The sequence below is a fragment of the Prosopis cineraria genome, unplaced genomic scaffold, assembly GCF_029017545.1.
Source record: "Prosopis cineraria cultivar Desert tree isolate PC_DT_omini unplaced genomic scaffold, ASM2901754v1 PC11, whole genome shotgun sequence".
Classification (NCBI taxonomy): domain Eukaryota; kingdom Viridiplantae; phylum Streptophyta; class Magnoliopsida; order Fabales; family Fabaceae; genus Prosopis; species Prosopis cineraria.
Window position 1 is genome coordinate 23,261,264 of NW_026555342.1, and position 16,556 is coordinate 23,277,819.

Below are 16,556 nucleotides of genomic sequence, written 5' to 3' on the forward strand. Positions count from 1 at the left end.
TATAATATTTAAAAAATTGATTAAATAATTAAATCTAAAAGTAAATATCTTATACTATATTATTCTTGTAACAATAAAAAAATTTTATTTCATGAAAATAAACTTTAATTTTATGAGAAGTAATTTGAGAAAAATGTAATAAATACTTTTAAATTTTTTAGTTTTACTTATAAAAAATAATAAAACATATAATAGTTTTTCTTATAATAAGAAAGGAAGGAAGTACAAAATCTGAAAAACCAAAAGACGAGTTTTATAAAATAAAAAAGGTATGAGTTTCCTTCCTCTCTTCATTTTCATCCATTATTTTCGTGTGTGCTTGGATAGCACTTTTGATCTACTTTTGGTTATTATCATGCAGATATTGAAAGTTAATTTGAAGAACCTTGAAAGCACATTCATTTTTGCATTTGAAATGTGAGAGTTGCGGCATTAATGAGAGAATTAAAAATTTTAACTACCTTTTTTTCTTGTTGCCCTTGCTGAGCGCCCCATCCTCAATTATAAAACAACTTTAAAAATATTTTATTATTTCAAAATAGGAGATAATTTGATAAATATAAGGTTTATTAATGATATTTTTTTTATATTGCCCTTTGAGTGAAAAAGAGAATTGAAATGATTATAGATTTAAAGTTATATTAAATGAAGGATATTCATGTTAAATTTTTATTAAAATATAATCGAATCTCACCCCAATAAAGTAATTACCTACTTTCAAACTAACCATATCTTTTCATATTTATCATTTATTAAACACTTTATAATAAATATAAATTTATTATCAATAGAGATACTTTTAAAAAAAATAATAATTACACCTCGAAAGACTAAATAGCTTACATTTTTTAACATCCAATTCCTCAAAACTCTTTACATTTTTTAATAGAGGGAGTAATTTTTGTTCTAACATATCAAATTTTATATTATTTACAGTATATTTTTTAGTATATATACTCAATATATAAAATGTTATATTATTTATGCATTTTTATTATATATTTTTTTGAACAAATACATTCTTTTATTACACTCCCTCTATTTAAAATATAAGCCTTTTTTTTTTTTTGAGGAGTTGTATGTTTAAAAATATATAGCATTTTTAATCTTTGGAGGTGTAATTATTGCCTTTTTTTCAAAATACCTCTATTGATAGATGATTTTATATTTATTATAAGGTGTTTAATAAGGGTAAATATGAAAAGATATGATTAATTTGAAAGTAGGTAACTACTTTATTGAGAGATAAAATTCAATTAAAAATGTCTTATATTTTTGAATGAGGGGAGTATAAATTATTCATCACATTAAATTTTATATGATTTATATTTTTTTCAAACAATTCAAATTTTACATAATAAAAATGAAAATTAAATATCATAAAATCCTAGGAAAACTCCTATGTGTCATAAAAAAATTCACGTTCTTTTTCATAATTATATGCATATTTAAAAATACTGTTCATTGTATATCCTTGCTGTCCCAAATTATAAGATATTATTGAAAAAATTAAGTATCCCAAATTATAAAATACTTTAATAAAAATAAGTTTTATTAATAATATTTTTCCAACATTATTCTTCCCATTATATTATCTCTCTTTGATTTTTTGTATAAATGGAGTATTAAATGAATGACATTTTTTAAAGTTTATATTTTTATTTTAAAAAAATAAAGATGTAAAATACTCTCTCCATTAAAAAATATAAGATATTTTTAACCGAATCTGACCCCCAATAAAATAGTTATTTGTCTTCAAAATAACTATATCTTTTCATATTTACCCCTATTTAATACAGCGTTTCATTCTAAAATAAATATAAAATAATTTATTCAATAGGAATACTTTTACAAAATAGACCACAATTATACCTTAAAAGACTGAAAATATTTTATATTTTTTAATATTTAATCCCTCGAAAAATACATTGTATTTTGAACGAAAGGAGTATATTTAATGAGTTTTATATAAGTGATTTTTTTAAAAAAAATTATCTCATAACTTCCACTATAATAAATAGTTTTTATTAAATTAATTTTTGACAAATGGAAACTTTTGACAAATGAACTTTTACGAGACTAACAATTAAACGGGTTACTATACTAACCATGAGTATGTGTATTCAAATGGCTATTGACAACAAACTGAGAGAAAGGGAAGAATATAACATAAATGAGGAAGATACAAAAGACGAAGCAAAAGCACAAATCTAATGGGGAAGGGGAAGAACACAAGGAAGAAGGAAATTACACAAATCTTCCACACTTCCCTTACAAAGACTTTCTCCATTAATGTTGCTGAGATTTCCTTCCCACTGGGATTAACAAATATAAATGTTGAGGAATGAATACATTTTGCTGAGATTTCTTTCCCATTGGGTTACTAGAAACAGCATTATGCAGAGAGTAGAGTCACCATGATTATTGAATGATGCAAACCTATACAAACCATCTGAATGGAATTGCCAAGGAACCATATGAGAGCTTTTGAAATGGACTTCTCAAATCTTGCTATTAAAAAAAAAAAATCCTGCAGAAGGAAAGCCGTGGGTAGTGCATATTTTTGTGCAGCAGGGTCTTGTTTGTTTGACTTTGATTTTAAAAAGAATACATATGATGACGTGGCACAACTCTCTGTGCTCACTCAATCAAATGGCTAAACGTCATCGCCTGCACGCTCACTTCAGGGAAGCTTGATACAGGCGATCCGGATTCTCAAAAGTCAAAACCCTCCTCAGCCCTGAAGATGAAACGAATTTCTCTTCCATTGATCTTCTCGATTACCGCCATTTCCGGCTAATGTTGTTCGATTTTGCTCATATCATCACATTCAACCTCATACTAACTAGTTAAACTGCCGAGTCGACTAATTCATGGGAGTAAAAGGATACTGTGAAGTGGGTCGGTCTCTGATTGGAAAATGGAGGACTTGGTCTCGCTATCCGGTATCTTTGTGGGTTCGGAGCTTACGATCAAATGCGGCACTGGAAGCCATTGCTAAAGCTTCGGAAGAGAAAGTTCCCAATGTTGTGCTTTACAATTACCCCTCTTTTTCTGGAGCATACTCGGCTCTTTTTGCTCACCTCTTCCACTCTCATCATAATATCCCATGCCTTATTTTGCCTTTCTCTTCTGTTGAGCCTCTCAGGTTTAGCTCTTATCTTATCTTTTTATTCTCTTTCATGTTTTTTCCTCCCTCCTTTTGTTTTCAGCTATCATACACTTCTATTTTTGACAATGGGGTTTTTTTATTTTTCTTTCTTTCTTATAATGCTTTATGCCCTTTTCTCCTTGTTTATGAAATGAAGTGTAAGAATAAAATAGGGGGCGTGCATGACTTTCTTAATTTATAGTATAACGGGATACCATGTCATGCTTTCCTAGTTGTAGTGAACGGATTAGTTTTGAATGCAGTGCCCTGCGCCCATCGTCCAAGTTAAGCTATCTATCTAGCTCTGTTAAGAAAGTATTTTTATTTGAAATTGTATGTAATTCAGTGATTGAATTTATTTCTTGTTTAAAATTCCCTAGAATGAAATAGGAACTTGAAATATTTTTGTCTGGGATGTTCTGTTAATGAAGTTACAAATGCATGTCAGAGTTGAAGATTTAACCAGTGAAGGCCTTGAGACATGTTATCTGCTTGACTTTCTCTGTCCGAAAGAGTTTCTTTTGAAACTTTCACAGCAATCAGAATGCAAGTAAGACGACATTGAATTCCTGCTATAATTATAGGAATCCTTTCTGACCACCTCTATGTTGATGCTTCTTCCTTTCATCTCTTAATTGTTATAAATTGCATATTTATTTAATCATCTCAACTCATTCAGGGTAATTGGGTTTGATCACCGGAAATCAGCAATTTCATGTATTCCCGATGCCAATGATTGCCCTGAGAATCTCACTATTCATGCAAGCCTTGAGAAGAGTAGCTCTAGTGCTGTTTACGAATACTTCTCCACCAAACATGCAGATATTGGAAATCCTGATGTAAGTAGGAATTAGAGTTCTTCAAGATGCTTTAGTTCTCGAGCATCTTACATAACGATTGCTGAGGTAGAAGGATGTTTGAATATCATTAAGGGTGTGGTTCCAAGTTTGCTGGACTCAAAAGCAAAAGTTCGTGTGGAACTTGTTCTTAAATATATTGAGGATGGAGATCTTCATCGATGGAGCTTGCCTAGCATAAGGGCCTTTAACATTGGACTGGGTGAATGGCGCTCAAAATTCAATTGCCTTGCTAATCCATACATGTATGAGCAGGTTTGATCATTTATGGATCTCATATTACTGATTAGAAATTGTGAGTTGGTTTTCAATATGAATTCAGTTCATAGAGAATTAGGTACAATGAATAGATTCCTTAGTTAAAAATGTGTCTCACAAACAATTGGAATTATAGTTGTTTGACATACAATGTCAAGAGGCTACATGTTTCATTTTCACTACATAAGTATTTCAAGTTCTCTCAGACTGTAGCACAATTGGCCTGGCTGTGTATTATTTTAGAAATATACTTTCATCGCTTTTCTTACTCAAAATATTTCCAATTTCCCACCTCAGATCATGTCATTGCTGAACAGTTCTCTTTCAAAAAATCTTTGTCACAGTTGCTGGAGTTAAGTGCTGATGATTTAATTGCTAAGGGAAACTCATATCTTTCATCCCAACAGAATGCTGCGAGCAAATTGCTGGGAAAAGTCTTCAGGGTTCGGCTGGGTAGAGGATTTTATGGAGAGTGTCTGGTAATATTCTAAGAGTTAATCATCATTATATTGATAGTTCTCAATTACCATTTCTAATTAATTCATCAATCCTATTATAGCTAAACCTAACTTTATGTAACTGGTATTTAAATTTTTGCCTTGATTTCTATGTGGATTTTTTTTAGTACATAAAAGCTTCTTTCACCATTGAAATTTATTACTGTGGCATCATCATGTGACAGCAACATGGTGCTCCCACGCCTAACATTAAGATTTAAGTTTGTAATCAAATTTTGATGCCTTCTTTGTTGCTCTAGGGAGTTAGGGCAGATGGGAACTCGAATTTAAGTGATGAAATTGGCAAACTACTGAGTGCAAAGAGCGCTGCTGCTGGTCTAAGGTAATTTATTTGCAAAAATGTCCTTCTGCTTTTGTTTGTCTTAATATTTTTAATTCATCAAGAAAATAATTCTTCATTAGTTTGTTGACAGCAAGGAAATGTTCAATCCAGAGCTTACAGTCTAACTTGGCGAACTTGAAAATTTATGACCATAAAATGGGGAAAAATTATAGACAATAGGAAATGAAAGCTAGAAAAAACAAAGGCCACAGTGAGCAAGGACTGATACGTAAATGTAGGTCGGTAAATGAATTGTGGTCCAAGAATTCCATTTGTCATTGGTGCAACATTCCATTTATATATATGCCTTTAAAGTTTGGATTGTTTGGGTTAAGGACCCGCTGGACCCAATATTTATCCTCAGATATCTGTTAACAGCAGGCGTGTTTTACCTATCCTGAACTAAATTAAACACACTCGTGGGTAATTGGCTCTTGAAGATAAATGTTACCTACATTTTGCACCTATGACTAGTTTTTCCTCAATCAATTTTTTTCTGGAACAAAATTGCATACTCTTCTCATTTACTTCTTTCCACTCCGGCAGTTTTAAATGAAGATACAAAATTAAAGAATAAACAATTACATGATGACAACTTCATGAGTTACTGAGAACTGTCTTTCTCTCATCTTGTGACATTGATCTTGGTTTGGTATGGCAATCAGGGATGCAAGTTTTTGGCATGGATTATCTGCCAGCATGTTAATTGTGTCAATATGAGATTTCATAAGCATCCATGTAAAGAGATATTGTTAGAATTCTGAATTAGGGATGAGGGGATTCATAATTTGCTTGGACTCAGAAAATTTTAACAAGATCCTTGGCTGTTTCTATAATTTTGTTGATTCTTTCTCTGATTTTAAGCATTTGACTATGCATGCCTTTGTCCAAGCATTCTTATTTAACTCATATTATTGGGTAAACAGTGAAGAATCTAAACCATGTCTCTGAACAAGTCCTTCCAACCCGATTGTCTTGCTGCTTCATTGCAAATTATAACTTTTATTTTGCATTAAAAAAATTATTGATATGTATGATATGATGGATTGGATATTTATATCTGTGGCAGGCCTGTGGGAGCTGTGATATTCATGCAAAGGAACAATCTTAAAATGTGCCTGAGAAGCACTGATAATGCCACAGATACCTCTGAAATTGCAAAAGTGCGTTGCAATACTTTTCTTACACTGTGATTTTCCAACATTTTAATATATATTGAGTTTTGTCAATTTGGAATTGAAGGCATATGGTGGAGGAGGTTCCCCAAGTTCAAGCTCCTTCATAATAAGGATGGATGAGTATAATCAATGGATTCGATGAATTCATTATCATTTAGGTACATATCTAATGTTAAATTTTATGGCAAAATGCCTATGGAGATTGAATGAAAAGCGTTATTGCATACAAGTCCAGTTGGCTGCTAAAAATGTATGAGAGGCTCCATTTGAATTATTCTTCACACTGGCTGTTTTGTGAAGCAGTGGTGATTATTTAATTCCTTGGTGTGCCCTGTTTCCGTCAGGTTTGCTCTGGATATTTCCAGCTCTTGTCCAACGGTGCAAACTGAACAATTTAACTAACTTCTTCACAGCCTTCGAAACTCAAGAGTGACCATGAACATGCCTTGTCTACTTTATATCACATTCTATATTCTTTACAAACTATTATAGAAACTAATACTTGCCTTATATCCTCCTTCTTGCTTCTTCTCTATTTGAAGAAATGGGTTCCTTTGCAAAAAGTAGTAACAGTCTAATGAAATTTCACCCCTCAGTGGAATCATTTTCACGTGTTTAAATTCCATCTTGTTGCTGGCTGAATCTGAAGCTTTCTGTTAGATGTCTGGTGTTAATTGTAATTACTTTGTATTACTTATTCCTACTTGGTTATGATTTGCAAGCACCATTCTCAACAAATGTAGGCCTACAACAATTGCATGATCAATACAGCTAATCATCTGTATTATAGTATTAAAAATGAGTCAACCCAGCAAGTTGAACTAGTAAACTATCAAACTAGTGTTTTAATTAATTCAATAAAATATTTTGTTCATGACCTGTCTGATCATGATTTGACTATGATTTTACCACTAATTATTAAATCAGTGACTTGATTAGTTCAATAATTGATCTGGTTTTCAATACCTTAATCCACATGGCACTTAATATCTTTTTTCCCCTTTTCATGCACAATACAACATCTCTCCAAATGTAGTCTTCTGCAGTTATTTCATATTTGACTTCAAAAGGCATAACTTTTCCTCTCTGCAATGGTAGGCTCCACAGGCAAACATCTGAGAGAATCAAGCAATGCAAATGATATGCACAACAAAACCAACAAATGCTATTGGCTAGGGCTGTGCAGAGAACCAAGCAACCTGGCAAACCTGCCCTGATTTCATGATCCTCTTTGCCTTCCTTCTGATCAACTACTTTATGATCTAGTGGTACACTTATAGAGTTGTGGGTTGATTGATCTGCGGTTTAAGTTCTCAGTGTATCTTCTATATGTTTTTCTGGGGTTCTGAGAAATAAACAGACCCAGATCCTTTGTGACTTGTATGGCTTTGTTAATAGGTCCGCTAAAAAGAAGCTGGTTTAGACTGAACCCAGCTCAATCATGTGTTGGGTTGTCCCTAGACAGGCTTGGCGTTGGTTCAAATTTCTAACATTGGTGTTAGTATGGGAGGATGGTTCTTCTCTGGTAAAGTTACATTTTCTACCTCAAAGATAATATTTCCGATATTTAAAAAACAAAAATGAAACATCATTCCAGAGTTTGATTACTGCATTATTAGAAGTGTGTATGAAGAGCATCGCTTAAAAGAGGACAATCATTTAAATTACATTCAGATTTCATGAGGGATTACTTTAATGGTTACTGGCCATGAGGACACTTTAGAAGAAAAAATAGGGGGAAAAAAGTTTAATGCTTCGTCGGTGCCTTCAAATATCATACCTAATCCAAGAGTTGGATCTTAACTTTTTAATAAACTTTTAAAAATATTCTTTATTTGTTCAAAGAGGGAAATAAATATATTTAAAGTGAAATAATAAGAGGTAATAATGTTGGAATAATTTTCATTAATAAATTATTATTTGTATGAAACATTTTACTGCCTCCGTTCAAAAATGTAAAGTATTTTTCATTGAATTTTACCCCTCAATAAAGTAATTACTTACTTTTCAACTAACTTGATCTTTTTATATTTATTTCTATTAAATACTCTATAATAAATATAAAATTATTATCAATAGAGTACTTTAAAAAAATGTAATAATTACATTTCGAAAAATTAAAATGTCTTATATTTTTTAACATTTAATTTATCAAAAAATGTCTTAAATTTTTTAATGGATGGAGTATATTATAAGACATAAAATTACTCCAAAAAATATATTATAAAATGGAGCGGACATAGTATTAATATTGAGAAAATATAAACATACAAGTGAAGAACATAAAATGACTCACAAGAATCAAAACATACGTGTATGACTTGCAAAATATGCATGCAAATCCTTCTCAAGAATAGCTTGCATATGTAAATCCATTTTTAATTTATAAATAATGGGGCTTACTATAGTTTTATATTTTATTAACTCAACTAGAAAGAACTGTATATCATTCTCTAGTATGATATAATGAAGGAAAAATAATATTAAAGTCCCAAAACAATGATTTATAACAAATAGATCCCTGCAAAAAAATTTGAAAAATTAACTGTAAATATTAATTTAAATAGTCATAAATTTAAAGGTTCTAAAATGTTGGTAAAATAAAATTATAAATAAGATATTTAAATTTTAAATGTAACTCATAGTCTGCAATTGGAATTCCTATTTGAATTAATGTCTGTAGCTTATTTTTTTTAGAAAATGTTATCTGGGACTTAACCATCATATATTTTGAGTTTTGAGACTTTATCATCATTCTCCCTGTAATGAAAGGATGATGATTTAATTTTTTTAAAAAAAAATTGTACTTGCTTTGTTAATATTTCAATCTTCTTGAGTAGCGAGAGAAAATTTAAAAAAATGAAAGAAAAATAAAGAATTTAACTATCATGAATGTGAAAAATTGAAATAATGAGGATAAAAAAGGGAAATTGCCATAAAATCCCTCCTTGAAAGGGAAATTGTTTTGAGGGGATCAAAGACCAATTTAAAGATTAAATGTATCCTAAGCCTATGACATTGTAGGCTAAACTTATGACCTTGTACCTAAAGTTTATAACCTTTACCTTGCGTACTAAATTGATCACTTTGCATCTTCTACACTAAGTTTATGACCTTACACTTTAGATCTATGATCTTATACTCGAAGTCTATAACATTGTGCACCAGGCTTGTGACCTTGCATACTATAAAAGTACAAATTTCATGAACATACAACCTATTATGCCAAAAGTGACAATCTACAAGAAAATAATAACATGAACAACATATTGTTAAAATCACAAGCATGTAAATTACATGGCATTTTCGAAAGCTAATATGTAATGTTGTTGTGCAAGGTCATAGGTTTAATGTGCAAGGTAATAAGTTTAGTGTGCAAGATCATAAGCTTGACAGGCTTGAGATACATGGTAATAGGTTTAGGATGTAGGTGATAGACTTAGTGTGAAAAATAATAGACTTGGGATGCAAGGCAATATGTTTAGCGTGCAAAGTATAAGGTAATAGGCTTAATGTGTAAGATGATATGCTTAATTCGTGTGCAAGGTGCAAGATAATAAGTTTAGGGTGCAAGATGATAGGCTTCATGTGCATTTGATCCATAAATTAATCTCAATCCCTCTAAACAATTTCCTTCCCAAAAAATAGATTTTATGGCAATTTTTCCCAAAAAAAAAATTCACAGCAATTGTGAATAATATTGTTTTTTACACATTGCTATGTATATAATGTAAAACCATAAAAGAATAACAAGCACTACCATTCATAACTTAGGCAGTGAACATTATGTTATAATTTTCAGACTCAACTAGTTTTACATTGATGATGATGATGATGATGATAAATCAATACATATAATTACTAATAAAAATCATTTTAATAAAACATAACCTAGAAGAATTTTGTAGTCTCAACTACTTTTTTTAAAAATTCATCCTCTGCCAAAAAAAATGTGTAGAAATAATTTTAAAAGCAAGAAAGACATATGGATAGTCCCCCCCCCCCCATTTAGATAAGCATAGGAGGCAAAGTTTTGAAGCCATTCAACTTAGTGTGTTTAGATTAAAAGTTGAAAAATTATAGGTAGAATAAATTGAGATTTGTAAATTGAACTTAAGCTAAAAATTAGTAAATATAACATAATTTATGTTCGAATGGCCTTTTGAATTGTACTTATAATTAAGACCAGAGCTCATACTTTTGATTTCCATGTAAATGAATGAACTTTTAGCCCAAAAGTTATTTTGATGATATTTTCATGGAAGCATCCTTTAAGCTTTTCAACTTGCTTTTAAGATTTGAATTTAAGTTTAAACCACTCAAATCTTAATTAAAATGTTATTCAAACATAACTTAGGCATACGATAATATGAGATAATGGGAAAGGGGTGAATTTCAAAGCCATCTGTATTCTCTATACTCATAAAGCTATTTCATATTTGCCATAAAAAAGTTAAATTAAATAAAAGACAAAAACAAAAGGCAAAAAGAATCCTTTTGGCGAAAAAAAGACATAAAGAATGGCGCTTGAAACTTTCTCCCCAAGAAAAGGAAGCACAAAGTCAGCTCTCCCAACATTTTTATTTTGGGCCGTCCGAGCTTTGAACATTTAGCCGCCAATTAGGACCGTTTTGAGTTTTTTGGACCACACCATTTTTATGATCTAGAAGCTTCTTCGTTTTGACCACACCATTCTCTGTTTTTTTTTTTTGACAAATGTAAAATATTTTGTAAAATAATCAATAGTATTATTTTTTAAAAAACAAATTTAATTGTGTTATAAGAAGAGAATAGAGATGATATAAGAAATAAGTTAAAGATAATTAATATATATGTATTTTAATTGGAAGGTAATATGGAAAAGTAATAATGATTTTTTTTTACTATGTTAATGATACAAACTACTTTTAATTATTTTTTTTAATTTTAAGGATGTAGATAAAAGTATTTTATATTAAAAATGGTATATTACTTGAACATAAGACATTTGTTTAGCCAAAAAACAATAAGACATATTCACTATTTATTATTTATATAAAATAATGTTTATTATAAAATTTATAATTACAATATATTGAAGATAATAATTATTATTAAAGACATTAAAAAATATCTATATATATGTGATATAAAAACTACAACAAACAACATTATATATAAATTATTATGTTAATAATATGACTTATTTAAAAAAATGTACGTGTTTGTTGTATTAAATTTAAAACAAATTAATAATGTAAGAATTATGATGTATATTCAATATTGTATTTTTTGGCCAGATTGATATGCTCTATATTGTATTAAAATGCAAGAATTATATCATATCAACCATTAATAACAATTATCTAATGTTAAGAAACAATTAGATGATGTTACAAAATTGATTGTGGGCTGTTTATTGTATTAAATTAAATTTTTAAAAAAATTATAAGTATTTATAATTATTATTTTTAAAATGTATTTTCAGACAGACAAAACAATTATTAAAAATATCTTATTCTTATTTCCGTAAAACCCTAAACCCTAACGATGCAGTTAAAGCACTCTCCGTTTCCTTCGGTCACTCCTCTTCTGAGATTTCCTCCTTCGCTTCGCTTCTTTCTCGTCAAGCTCCCTCCCTCTCCTGGTCATGGCTGCCGCATCTTTGCTGCGCTGTCTACGAAGGCGTGATGTTGCTTCTGCTTCGTTTGCCACCTATCGATCGGTATATTATTATCTCACTTGCTTTTTGTGTATTGGATCTTTGTTTTGTTGAGAGAAGCTTCTCTGTTTTCACCAGGAATAAATGTTTTTGTTGCAAATGGCTTAGGCTTCGATGATCTGATCCCTGTAGCATTTCGTACATCACTGGCTCTGTGTTACTTTCTTGAGTTTATATTATTTTTGTCCCTTTGTTTTCTTGAGCTCATCTATGGCTTTTCTGATGAGGGACTTCCCGCGAACTTTACGAAGATGAGGTTTTGTGTGGGTAACGCTAAATTCGTTTCTTTGAAATATAGATGTAGTGTTCATTGAATATTGTTTTACAGATTATTGAAGTCATGAACTATTGGATTTAACTTTTGCTGTCTATCTGTGCTTAGTCCATTTCCAATGACTTGGTTTTCCCCTCTGATTGGCAACTCTGGAATGCTCTTGTCTTCAAATGCGGATCTCTCACGATTTCCTTTGCTAGTCTATATTCACAGAATTATCTGATTTGAGGGCGTGTAAATGTATGATATTATGCTGATGCCATGGCATCATTGTCAGAATTATTTCTCATTAGTTAATTTTATAACCATATGTAATTGAGTTGCACAAGGAAGAAAAACATTTTCTTAGATGAATGTTTGTACTTTGTGCAGTTGACAGGTAGCTCTAAACCAGCACATGTAAGTCAAATTTGGACAAGTTTGTCTCGGCCATTCAGGTTTTATTTCTTCTTCTGATTTTTAAGTATTTATTGACAGTTAATTACTTTATGGTCATCGTTTTTCTAAAATTGTTTACTCATTGTATCATTTCATGTGCATTTCAGTTCAAGACCTGCTGGTAACGATGTCATTGGTATTGATTTGGGTACTACCAATTCATGTGTTGCTGTTATGGAGGGAAAAGTAAGACATTCTTCATTCATCTCTTGATTTTTTCACGGTTCATGTATTTTTTGATGTGTGGTGTTCTTCTCGACTAATATTATATATTTTGCAGAATCCCAAAGTCATTGAAAACTCTGAAGGAGCTCGTACAACACCATCTGTGGTTGCCTTCAACCAGAAAGGAGAGTTGCTTGTTGGTACTCCAGCCAAGAGGCAGGCTGTGACCAACCCAACAAACACAGTTTTTGGAACCAAGCGTTTGATAGGTAGGCGATTTGATGATGCTCAAACTCAAAAGGAGATGAAGATGGTCCCATTCAAGATTGTTAAGGCTCCAAATGGAGATGCATGGGTTGAAGTTAATGGGCAGCAGTATTCTCCTAGTCAAATTGGGGCTTTCATTCTCACCAAGATGAAGGAAACTGCAGAATCATATCTTGGAAAGTCTGTCTCAAAAGCTGTAATCACTGTACCTGCTTATTTCAATGATGCACAGAGGCAGGCAACAAAGGATGCTGGCAGAATTGCAGGGCTTGACGTGCAGAGAATTATAAATGAGCCCACAGCGGCTGCACTTTCATATGGGATGAACAACAAGGAGGGTCTGATTGCAGTTTTTGATCTTGGTGGTGGAACATTTGATGTTTCCATTTTAGAAATTTCTAATGGTGTTTTTGAGGTATCCGCATTAATTAATCTCTTCCATGTGCTCTTTTGTTAATCATTCTCTAAAGAATAATTTGGGGAATTTTTTCTTAATAATGCCATGATGTGCAGGTGAAAGCAACAAATGGTGACACTTTCTTGGGAGGAGAAGATTTTGACAACGCCCTGTTAGACTTTCTAGTGAGTGAATTTAAGAGAACTGAGAGTATTGATCTTTCAAAGGATAGACTTGCCTTGCAGAGACTCAGGGAAGCTGCTGAGAAGGCTAAAATAGAATTGTCCTCCACGTCTCAAACAGAAATAAACCTGCCTTTCATCACTGCTGATGCATCTGGTGCTAAGCATCTGAATATCACATTGACTAGATCTAAATTTGAGAGTTTGGTGAATCACTTGATTGAAAGGACGAAGGCGCCCTGTAAGAACTGCTTGAAGGATGCTAACATATCCATCAAGGATGTTGATGAGGTTCTTCTAGTTGGAGGGATGACCCGTGTGCCTAAAGTTCAAGAGGTTGTTTCTGCGATCTTTGGAAAGAGTCCTAGCAAAGGAGTTAATCCTGATGAGGCTGTTGCAATGGGAGCTGCTATCCAAGGTGGTATCCTTCGTGGAGATGTTAAGGAGTTGCTTCTCCTAGACGTGACACCACTGTCTTTGGGTATTGAAACTTTGGGTGGCATCTTCACTAGATTGATCTCAAGGAACACTACAATTCCTACCAAGAAGAGTCAGGTAATTATCAAAGCTAATTAATGTCTTCTAATGCATGAGTCGTAGAACTGTCACATTCAAAAGGGGGGTGATAATGGTAATTGCTTAAGAAAATTGTTCAAGTTGCCAAGTCTTCTAGCATGTACTATATTGTTTCAATAGTAATTAAGCCTTTCATAAAACTAAATGAAATTTCCACAAGACATTTCTTCCTCTACACTGCACGTACAAGTATTAAATGTGAGACATAGAAGCCTGCCGCAAATATGCACTGGAACTTAACTTTTTTTTTTTAATTTCTGGTAGCTGACTGCTGTAGTTTTCTAAACACCAGTTGAAATTTTTTAGGTGTGGTGGAATCTTTTTCTGATATCACTGTCTGTCTATAATATGTAACTCATCTACTATAATAAAAATTACTGATTGCTTATTCATTACCATAAATCATATGTTATTAAAAATTTATATTCCAATCTTATTGTATCTAGGCTTCTTTCTTCATCATTATCATTTGTTATAGTTTGTTCAGTCGTTAGTTGAGTTTGAGTATGCTGATTTATTTTCCTTTTGTTGCGAGTAGCTCACTTCCATTGTATGTGTGAGATTTCTGCTGTTAGTTCTCTTTCTTCTCACTGAAGGGGAGAGTATTTTTTAATGTTGCTACTCTGCATATATTTTTCCCTCTATATATTGCTTTGCTGTCTTTAGTATGTGGTTGCTTGGGTTCCATCAACTAAAGTTTCAAATTTAATTATGCCTTTCATCCACCTAAATGAAATTTCCAAGATATTTCTTCCACTGCACTGCACTTCCAAGTACTAAACGTGAGGGAAAGAATACAGATAACGGCCTTAAATGTGCACTTGAACTTGCTATTGTGTTTCTTGTAGCTAGCTGGTGTAGTAATATTTAAACATCAGTTGAAATATTTTCAAGATGTGGTCGAATCTATTCCTAACCGGCTGAGTTATTGTTACAGGTGTTCTCAACCGCAGCAGACAATCAAACACAGGTGGGTATCAAGGTTTTGCAAGGTGAGCGTGAAATGGCTGCTGACAACAAAATGCTCGGAGAATTTGAGCTCGTTGGTATCCCCCCTGCCCCAAGAGGCATGCCTCAAATTGAGGTCACATTTGACATTGATGCCAATGGGATTGTGACTGTATCTGCCAAAGACAAGGCCACTGGTAAAGAGCAACAGATCACGATTCGGTCATCTGGAGGACTCTCTGAAGATGAGATTGAGAAGATGGTCAAAGAAGCCGAGTTGCATGCCCAGAAAGATCAAGAAAGAAAGGCCTTGATTGATATCAGAAACAGTGCAGATACTACTATCTACAGCATTGAGAAGAGCTTGAATGAGTACAGAGACAAGATTCCAAGTGAAGTTGCCAAAGAGATTGAGGATGCAGTGGCAGATCTGAGGACAGCAATGTCAGGGGACAACGTGGAAGAGATTAAATCAAAGCTTGATGTTGCAAATAAGGCTGTCTCCAAGATTGGCGAACACATGTCGGGTGGTTCCAGCAGTGGTTCCTCCTCTTCCGGCGGTTCTCAGGGTGGTGATCAGGCTTCTGAGGCAGAATATGAGGAGGTCAAAAAGTGAGAGATGTAGAGTGGCTTTGGGTAGTTTCTTGTCGGCTAATTCAAACCTTTAAGGAAAAAGGATTAGGGTCTTGTTCTTCCTAAACACGCCATAGGGGATAGGGGCCATTTATACTTGAGGCGTTTCATTTGTTAAAAACTTGTTGAGCATTGAACTTGGCTCTTCTTAATGATGCTGAAATTTTGTCCTTGAATTATTTATTCATTGATAATCGACCTCTTGTCTGTATTATTTTGTTGTAGTGAAAGTTGTTTTCTTTCTTTCTTTCTTTCTTTTTGGTTAGAAAAAGTTGCAGTGAAAGATGTAACGTCTTCCACTCTTTCGCACATTTTGCTTTCAGACAAAGGTATGGAATCAAATAACAAAAAGATAAAAAGGAATGAGCTTGTTGGATTATGCACTTTACTTTCCAGAGTAACATGAAATTACGCTGATGGGCCTATTTCTATGAATTCTACATTGTATCTTCAATTTTGTATATGGAAAAATTGTAAAATAATTGCGAAGTAACATCACCAATACAATAAAATTTCAATATTAGTAAGCTAAATCAGACCGATAAAAATATTGCTCTCATAAGGGAAAAGCAAACCTTGGCTTTTGAAACATGGTGCCAGCATGTGCTAACTAGATCTTCTAGCTTCTTTTACATCTTTCGTTTGTTTGGATGGAAGTAGGGAATATAGGTTGGCTCAAATAATCTATTAC

General features: G+C 32.4%; 2 protein-coding genes across 4 annotated transcripts; both read left to right on the plus strand.

Moving 5' to 3' along the window:
* The first annotated feature begins 2,666 nt into the window (after positions 1–2,666).
* On the plus strand, positions 2,667–7,827 carry LOC129285038 (uncharacterized). 2 transcript variants are annotated; one of them, XM_054920582.1, is made up of 9 exons: positions 2,667–3,148; positions 3,600–3,701; positions 3,831–3,990; positions 4,084–4,263; positions 4,674–4,745; positions 5,024–5,106; positions 6,176–6,269; positions 6,349–6,442; positions 7,383–7,827. In XM_054920582.1, exons 1-8 carry the CDS (start codon positions 2,874–2,876, stop codon positions 6,424–6,426), a joined length of 1,044 nt encoding a protein of 347 aa, XP_054776557.1. In that variant the 5' UTR covers positions 2,667–2,873; the 3' UTR covers positions 6,427–6,442; positions 7,383–7,827. The 2 variants fall into 2 exon arrangements, with proteins under 2 accessions (XP_054776557.1, XP_054776556.1); XM_054920581.1 differs by having other exon boundaries at positions 2,674–3,148; positions 4,611–4,745.
* Positions 7,828–11,828: 4,001 nt separating this feature from the next.
* Positions 11,829–16,079, plus strand: LOC129286782 (heat shock 70 kDa protein, mitochondrial). 2 transcript variants are annotated; one of them, XM_054922820.1, is made up of 6 exons: positions 11,829–11,988; positions 12,632–12,696; positions 12,805–12,883; positions 12,978–13,544; positions 13,643–14,263; positions 15,222–16,079. In XM_054922820.1, exons 1-6 carry the CDS (start codon positions 11,914–11,916, stop codon positions 15,846–15,848), a joined length of 2,034 nt encoding a protein of 677 aa, XP_054778795.1. In that variant the 5' UTR covers positions 11,829–11,913; the 3' UTR covers positions 15,849–16,079. The 2 variants fall into 2 exon arrangements, with proteins under 2 accessions (XP_054778795.1, XP_054778796.1); XM_054922821.1 differs by lacking the exon at positions 11,829–11,988 and adding an exon at positions 12,064–12,499.
* Positions 16,080–16,556: the final 477 nt, after the last annotated feature.